This window comes from Lissotriton vulgaris, chromosome 9 (genome assembly GCF_964263255.1).
Source record: "Lissotriton vulgaris chromosome 9, aLisVul1.2, whole genome shotgun sequence".
NCBI classification, from domain to species: Eukaryota; Metazoa; Chordata; class Amphibia; order Caudata; family Salamandridae; genus Lissotriton; species Lissotriton vulgaris.
In genome coordinates, this window is record NC_141697.1 from 1190516604 (window position 1) to 1190525372 (window position 8769).

General features: G+C 45.7%; 1 protein-coding gene across 1 annotated transcript in view; it reads right to left on the reverse strand.

The window, feature by feature from the left end:
- CCDC174 (coiled-coil domain containing 174) overlaps positions 1-6662 on the reverse strand; it is an 82899-nt gene extending 76237 nt beyond the window's left edge. Inside the window, exon 1 of the mRNA XM_086939255.1 lies at positions 6533-6662. Within this exon, the coding sequence (XP_086795381.1) occupies positions 6533-6574 (42 nt within the window). The 5' untranslated portion in view covers positions 6575-6662. The remainder of the gene's footprint in view (positions 1-6532) is intronic.
- Positions 6663-8769: the final 2107 nt, after the last annotated feature.

The window sequence follows — 8769 nt, forward strand, 5'->3', positions numbered from 1 at the left end:
CCACCGAAATTAAACAAACATTCATTGCATGTTCTACAAAATGCCGATGACGCAGTTTTAATGGATCATTCAGCCAAAGGTCTCAAAGAATCATTGGTTATTTTGGAACGCTACTGTAGACAACAATTTTGAAATTAATGATGAAAAAACTAAAGTTATCACCTTTCCAAGGAATCGAAAGAAATTCATAAAAATGTGGAAGATGGGCCCCCTTACAATTAGCAGTGCAAACTTATTAGTACCTGGGGGTGGTTTTCCAAGCATTAAGCCACCCTAAACAGCACATGGAGTCTCATCCTGAAGGAATCAATTATAAGATGTACATTACAAAAAGCTTCAAGCTATCTTACATGTCCTTCCTTAGTACCACTTTTTGAGTCTTGAATGCTAAATATTTTCCGTCGCACACATATGGGGTTGAAGCCTTTCCTAGCAATTTTGGTCAATAACCGGGCACAGTCGAAGCAGTACAAATCGATATTTAGCTTACCAAACTCAGCAAGATAAGCCCAACTTTGTCTAGAGTTTGGTCTCAAAGAACAATCAATGACCCAAAATGCTGCTTTACTAAAGTTCTGGTTTATGTTAATTATGGGAGACACAGGCACCTTTAAATATTATTTGGGTCTTCAAATGTTGTCTTCTAAGTGCAATCCTTGGGTCCTAACCACTCGGACAATCTCCAGCGGCTTAGAGATGATTGCGCGATGAAATCCTGTTAACACTTAGGAAAATTTTAAGTTGATCCTCAAAAGATAAAACATTGTTTAAAATAAGACCTAGAAGAGTTAATTTATAGATGAAGTTGAAAAGATTTATAAAGCGCTCTAACACCATGCGGTTTCTTGGCGCTACGCCATGACATAAACTGAGGGGAGAGGGAAACCGAAAGAGTACTACAGAGGATAAGCTAGGGAGAAGAGGTGGGTTTTAAGAGGTGCGCGGAAGTCCATATAAGTGGGAGCGGACCTGATAGTGAAAGGAAGCGAGTTACAGAAGTGGGGGGCAAGGGTGGAGAACCTCGTGCCTCCGAATTTTTTCTTCCGAAAGCGAGGAACGTTCAGCAGGATCTGCGTGGAGGAGCGGAGGCTTCTGCTGGGAACGTAAGCGCACAGCAGGCTATTGATAAAGACTGGAGCAGTGCCAGCTAAGCCCATGAAGATCAGGCAACTCATCTTGAAGAGAGATCGCTGAAAGATGGGTAGCCAGTGAAGCGCTTTTAGTAGGGGAGTGACTCGATGGGTTTTAGGAAGCCTATAGATAAGACGTGCTGCTTGATTTTAGATCAACTGTAAGCGCCGAATTTCATAAGCCGGAGCGCCTACATACAGGGCATTGCCGTAGTCAAAGCAGGATAGAATCATGGCCATGAGAATGAGTTTGAGGGCATCAGTGGAGAAAAAGCGGGAGATTTTGCGTATAATCCTGAGTAACAGAAAGCAGGATGAAACAACAGTACTAATCTGGGGACGCATAGTGAGATCTTGACTGATTTTGATGCCCAACGCTTTGACAGAAACAGAGGGTGTGGGAGCGGGACCGAGAACTGGAGGCCAGAAAGCAGGAGTCCAGGGGCTAGGGGAAACACCAGTGAAAACCAGCTCAGTCTTGTCGGGTTGAGTTTTAAATGATTATGGTTCATCCAATCATAGATGAAGGTCAGAGTAGATTGAAACTTGAGAATAGAGTCGGGGGAAGAAGAAAGGTTGAAAATAAGCTGGAGGTCGTCGGCATAGTTAAATACTGTGACCCCCATTTGTAACAGAACAGTTATGAGAGGATAGATATAGAGGTTGAAAAGGAGCGGGGAGAGAGAAGAACCCTGGGGGACCCCACAAGAGACCGGGCGGGAGGGGGCAGAGAAACCCTCCAGCTGAACGGCCTGAGTGCGGTTATGTAAGAAGGAGGCGAGCCAGGCCAGGGCGGACCCCCGAATGCCGGCGCCCTCGACACGATCTAGAAGGATGGAATGGTCGACCGTGTCGAAGGTGGCGGACAGGTCGAGGAGAACCAAGGCCTGGGGGGAGTTAATATCAGCGCCTCTCCTAAGCTCATCCAGGACGGAGAGTGCGACAGATTCCGTCGAGTGAGCTGGACGAAAGCCAGAATGGTGGTAGGCAAGTAGATGGTGCTCCTCAAAATAGGCAGAGAGGTAGGTGGTAACATGGCTCTCCAGGATCTTACCCAGGAAAGGAAGCAGAGAAATGGGGCGAAAGTTGGAAAGAGAGGTTGGCTCAGCACCAGGTTTTTTTTTTATGGGAATGACTAAAGCTGATTTAAGAAAGTCTGGGACAATTCCCTGGGTATTAGAAGAGTTAAGAAAGGTAAGCGGGGGGGGGTCAGGGCAGCTGGAGAAAACGTCTCTCAGAATGTGAGCAGGACAACAGTCGGAGGGGGACCCTGATTTCACTTTTTTAAGCAAGAGGAGGAAGGCCTCCTTAGAGATAGGGGGGAATTGATGAAGGGAAGAGGATGTGGGGGGAGGAAAAGGAAGGGGCAGGCAAGGGAATGTTGCGTTTAATGATCGCAATCTTCTCAATGAAATAGGCTTTGAGAGAGTTACAGAGGGATTGAGAGGGGGCGGGTTTGGGAGTGACTATCAGCGATTGCTAGATCGTGAACCGTAGAGAAGACCTCCTTGGTTTTATTAACTGCAAGGAGAATTTTTGGGGGAGAAATATTCCCTCTTGGCTAGGAGAATGGCTTTTTTGTAGTCACGAAGGCGGTCCAGGTACTGTGTCTTGAGGATAGGGCAATACCCACATCTCCAGTGGCGTTCGGCTTGCCTGAGTGCCAATTTAAGGGTCTTGAGTTCGTTAGTAAACCATCTACCAGCCGAAGAGGGGCAACTAAGTCGCAAGAGGCAGAAAGCCAGCTGTTGATGGCTGCGACCTGAGAGTCAGGAGAGACATCGACCAGGCAAGGAGGCGAAGCCGCAAGGGAAGAGCAGAGTGCAGCAGAATCCACACGATTCCAATTCCGAGCCCAAACATTTTTTGGAGGGGGGGGTTGTTGATGGCCCCATGGTCAAGGGAAAAGGAAATCAGGGAGTGGTCGGATCAGGTGCAAGGGAGGACAGTGAGGACAGTGAGGGAGGGAATGGACAGATTGGCTGACCAGATCTGGTCAAGAGTGTGGCGGTGTATGTGAGTGGGACAGTGAATGTGGGAGGTGAGGTTTAGGCAGTGAAGAGATTCTGTAAAATCTTTGGATGTGCGGTCCTCCTGGGGATTGCGGGGCCAGAAATTAAGGTCACCCAGTATCAGGACAGAGGAGTTGTTGACCACCAAGGTGGCCAGCAGTTCCTGTATAGCAGGAATGAAGTGAGGCATGGTGTGATGAGGACAATAGAAAAGAGCACAGGTGAGAGGAACTGCGAGGTTGACAGAGCCAACAGCTAGAAAGTCCACTGGGGTGATAGAAGGGTAGGAAAGAAGCTGAAACTGGAGGTTGAAGCGAACTATCAAGGCCACACCACCTCCGGCCTTCCCAGCGGGGCGATCGGCTCGGAGAGCATAGTAGGAGTCAGGAAGAGCTGCTAGTACGTCAGGTAGAGAGTCAGGGGAAAACCAGGTTTCAGTGAGGAATAGGAGGTCAGGTTTAGCTGAGTCCAGAAGGTTGAAGAGTTCCAGTTGGTGCTTAGCCGCTGAGCGAGTGTTAAGGAGAAAGGCCTGTAGCCACAGCGGGCGGTGTATAAAAAGGCAGGGAGGGAGACTCGGTTAGGGTAGGTGACGGCAGGGTAGTCTGGATTGAGGGAATGGGAGATCGCACTAAATGGAAAGTGAGCTGAGATATGCCAAGATTTCTTATATGGGCTAGGATGGAAGGGCCGAGAGACCAGACACCCTGGCAAGCGAAAAGTTGGGTAGGAGAGTAACATAAAAAACGGGCATGGTGGTGGGCCCCGGGTCCCGACCGGGCGGGCGGGGAAGGGCGTAGACAGGCTTGCCTTTGGAGCGCCGCCAGCGCACCCGCTGCGCGGCCAGGAGGTGGTGATCATTATATGCTACCTGAAGGTGGGAGTGGCCGTGCGACTGCACCAGAAACCTGGGCTTCCCCCAAGATGGCGGCGATTCTGCCCGTTCCCCGCTACCGCTCCAGCGCCTAATCGGCTGTGCGGGAGAGCAGAGAGAAGGGGCGGGAAGTGACCAGGGTTAGTGCACAAGTTAAAAAATACAGAACAAATTAACAACGAGTAAAACTCCCGGCTTTCCGCCTCAGGAGTGGGAGATGATGCCAAGCTGCGCGCGAAGCCTAGGAGCGCGTCTTAAATGCTACCTGAAGGTAGGAGTGGCTGTGCGATTGCACCGGCAACCTTGGATTCCCCCAAGATGGCAGCGATTCTGCCCATTCCCCGCTACCGCTCCAGCGCCTAATCGGCTGTGCGGGAGAGCGGAGAGCGGAGAGCAGAGCGAAGGGGCGGGAAGTAACCAGGGTGAGTGCACAAAGTAAAAAAATACAGAACAAATTAACAACGAGTAAAACTCCCGGCTTTCCGCCTCAGGAGTGGGAGATGATGCCAATCGGATCTTGCAAGCAAAGCAGCATAATCTGCTAATAGTTATCACCAATACTGAACCTGCAACCCAAGGTAGGGAATGCTGTTGCTTTTTAGGAAAAGTTAACTCAAATTTTTAAGACTAAATTTTTGCCTTTTTGACATAGGCGAAATTGTCTAAAAATAGAAATATGAAAGAACAATTGGGAGCATATAGTTATTCTAAGGAATCATTTGTCCGTGTTCTCCGCACATTTCTAGCTTTTCTTTGTGAGAGGAAGAAATTCTTATGACAGCCTTTTCGGGAGCTGAACATAAGGGCCTGTTCTGAGGCCATATTATAGTTTTCAAGGGTCAGATCGCAGACTAATAGGTAGATTTACAAAATGTCACGGGGTGGAATTTAATCAAATATCTACTTGTCCGTGGGGCCGGTTGCTTCATAAATCCACTTGTCTTGTAAAAAAATCCACTTGTCCCTTTGGTGCCATGTAGTGCGGCGACAAATTATGGCCGCAATCTTATTATATAAGAGTTCTGATATAGCCTCTCTGATTATGCAAGGGCTCATACCATAGTAGTGTTTGAAAACTTGCAATCCCCTTATGTTGCACGTTTCCGCAGATATACATACTGGGGCTGAAGGTAGTGTTAAGCAATAGTTCCAAGGTTAGAATGCCCTTTTGAGTCTGTGCAAACCCATTAACTTGCATGTTTTAAGGGTTTTCAACAACTCTTCTTAATCTTTTCCCACACTGAGAAATATTGGAAATTTACTCTAGACAATATCAGACATAAACCTTCTTCCAGAGTTGGGAAAAAGTGGTTGAAGGGAAAGTGAACTTGCAAACACTCAGATTTTCGCAAGAGCAAATTTACACATGCATATTTTCTCATGTTAAAATGCAGTTAACAAATAATTTATAGCAGTATTATTTCTTGTCCTACTTCTGTAAATTCTTGGGAATTCACGAAAGCCATATAGCTGCACTTAATGCAGGGACATATACCATGGGTGCACTTGTGAGACTTTCTTTAATAATTGGGCCCCTAATTTGGTCTGGCGTTGACCATGACCTTTTAGCATTTATTAAAAAGTCTCTTTCTCTCTGTATCAGCTGGCTTTACTGTGAGTGACTGCATTCGGCTCTTTCACAAGGAGCATATCGGCACACAAAGCAGTTTTGTTCAGTGCCAGTAACTACTGGCAGTGTGTGGGTTTTGAGACCAAAAAGTAGTTTTAGTTTTGCCAATGTTTGTTATAACGGTGAGGGCCCGGCAGCTCCCAAACCAACAAGGTTGTACAAAAACCATTCCAAAAAAATTAACACATTGACAAACCTAAAAAGCTGACCACCAATTTCAGACCTACTGGGTTTGCCAATGCTTGTTTATTTGCGTTTCCCATAATCTTATTGAAACGGGTTACACATTTTCCATTATGAATATTTTTGGGAAATACTAGCATGCATCAACATATGTTACTAAATGATGCTGCAAATAAATGGTACCTTAAATGTTATAGTAGTTAAGCTAAATGTTTTTTTCCTGCTTTAATTTTTTTACGAACATTTTATTTTGAAAGCAATGGGGCTTATTTTAAGAGGTCAAGAAAGTCATTTGAGAGAGGAATTCACATAGTGGCCTTCCAGAGGCACAATAAAGAACATTTTGTGGAAGGGCTACAAAAGCAATTGTAACAGAACCACAACATTGTCTTTTATGTGGTCGTAAAATGGGATGTATCGTCCTTCTGGAGTCCCCATTCACACATGGACTCTCTTCAGACAGAACCGGCTGAAGATGTCAGTCGTGATGCACCATAGGACGATCTGGGAGCAAAGGGTTGCTCTTCGAAATAGAGAACAAAATAAGTAATAGGTAAACATAAACAGGACATAAACTTGGTGGTGGCACCGACAGGAGAGTACTAGTTATAGGTAGCAAGTAACTGTAACAACCCCCTCCCAACATCGTACAAACACCTCCCCCGCAGCAGCAGCCAGGGCATGCTCCCACCCCCGACCTAGATACCGAGGAGGCAGTGACGTCCAGCGGCTTCTTCCTCTTGTCCATGATCCCCCAAAAAACGAATAACACTATAGTCTCAGCACTGCTCGCTGCGCCGCCATCGCTTCTTTTGCGACAGATGAGCCGTAAAGCGTTTTGCTCCTCTCAGCTCGGAAAATAAAGGAAGGACTAGAAAGAAAACATGATCGGCGTGTTCCCGAGGCGGCCTTCGTGGAAAGTCATGAAGCACAGATGGGATATATGAAACTCCTTTCTTTGAAAGGTACGATTATATAAAGCCAGAGAAATTGTTCTTTTTTCCTGAATGTTTGATACTGTTTCTCTAAATTCCCTTAGTTATCCCCTAGTACATAAAAGCATTTTGGGATAATTCAACTTTTAAATTAAATAAATGTTTAAATCTACTTTTGCCGCAATACAAATTATGTTTTGGAACAGTAGGGAAATAAATGCCTTTGTTGTGATGATGTCTGTATTAAAAGTTGCCTGTTCAAGATGGCGATCCTATTCGTCAGTAGTCGACACGGTGGACCGCAGTAGACAGTTGTGAAACGATATCCATGTCTTCCTAGGAAGGAGGATTTCTAAACTTTCTCTATCATTTTATTGGCGAAAATCCAAACTCCGTTGCTTGTTAGGGGCTAATGGCGGTTGCTAAGACTTTGCTGCGAAGGTTTCAGATTGCTTATGTTTTCATCATTTTTATGAGTGACATTTAACAAATATCAGTGACACTTTCTCGTGAGAAAAATCAAGCAATGAAGACGAGGGAAACAAATAAATATAACAAATTATATCCATTTGAGTAAGAAGAAAATCTGACAAGATCTTAAAAGTGCTGCAAAGCACCAGAAATGGGAGTGCGCTAGGATGTGTGAAAGGCCCCAGTGCGGTGCCTGAGCAAGCCTCACTGCTGAACTCAACTTTGTGCAGACCGCAGACAGCGACTGCAATGCAGAGCTCAGCTCAGGCACTGTAACACATGACATATGGAACTTGGCAGGGCTGATTTTACTCAGACCTTGCAATTCTGAAATTAAATTGCAAGACAGTGGTAGTCAGTGGAATTAAAGTTACCAGGAGTCTTCCTAGAACAGGGGTCTCCAAACGCTCGATCACGAGCTACCGCTAGCTCGCCGACACCCAGTGTTAAAAGTGGACGGGATCGGAAGGGCACTGCGTGCCCCTACTTTTAAAAATTATGTTTTTCCGTTCCCCTACTTCTTGGTTTTAAAAAAGCGTACCGGGACTGCAGGAATAGCCCTACTTTAAAATGACAACTTTTTTTCTGCCTCTGTGGTGCAACGTGCACATTGAGGAAGGCCTCTGCAGTACGCCCAACTTCCTCCCCTTCCCCTCTGTGTCTAGGGGCCTGCAGAGTGACACTGAAAGGGCCATCAGTCTTAGGATAGCGAGAAAACGGCTATCTCTGATGGCCCTGCTGCTGCAGTGAGCGTGTGATTCACACCTCATTTTGTGAGGACTCTGCCTGCCTTCCCCCCCTGTGACCAATACAATGGTCACTCGAGGATACCTTGTTGCACGCAGACTGACAGACACCACCTGGGAAAGAAGAAAAGGGCTTCACTGAGGACTTTGTGACTTGCTGTAAATCAGCCAGCCAGAACTGAAAAGCTGACCCAGCCCCACCAGCCTCTCCTGAAAATTATTTTCTGTGCCTGCAGTCTAATTTTTTTTATTTTTTAGGATTACAGTGGTAGTACGCATGTTATTGTGCACGTGCTACCGGAGGACTTAGCACACATAAACAGTTGGAAAAACAAAATAGCCAGTTCCTGTCCTGTCCTGTATAACAGAGGGTATAAACCCCAGCATATACACAGGGGCTTTCTAAAAACGTATTGTGTGGCTTATATTTCTGTTTCTAATAAAAGGACCCACCACCCCAAAGTTGTGGCGTAATGGTCCGAGCTGCCAAATTTGGAGCTAAAGAAGCACATTTGAGTCTTAGTGTAGTCTTCACATCCTGTGTTTCTTGGCAAATTATTAATTTACGCCCTCTTCCCCTCTCCTTCCATCCCTTTTCCATGTGTTTTAAATACTAGGTCACGCAGTTTCCCAAGCACATATTCAAGTGTACCAATACTTTAATATGTTGTTTTAAATGCTACAACATACTTTTAGCGTTACGCATATTTTTTTTCTTCAATTGTGCAATCGAGTGCCATAAAAGGTGTTTCCCAAATATTTTTTGTTCATTTTGAAATAGCTCACCTTTT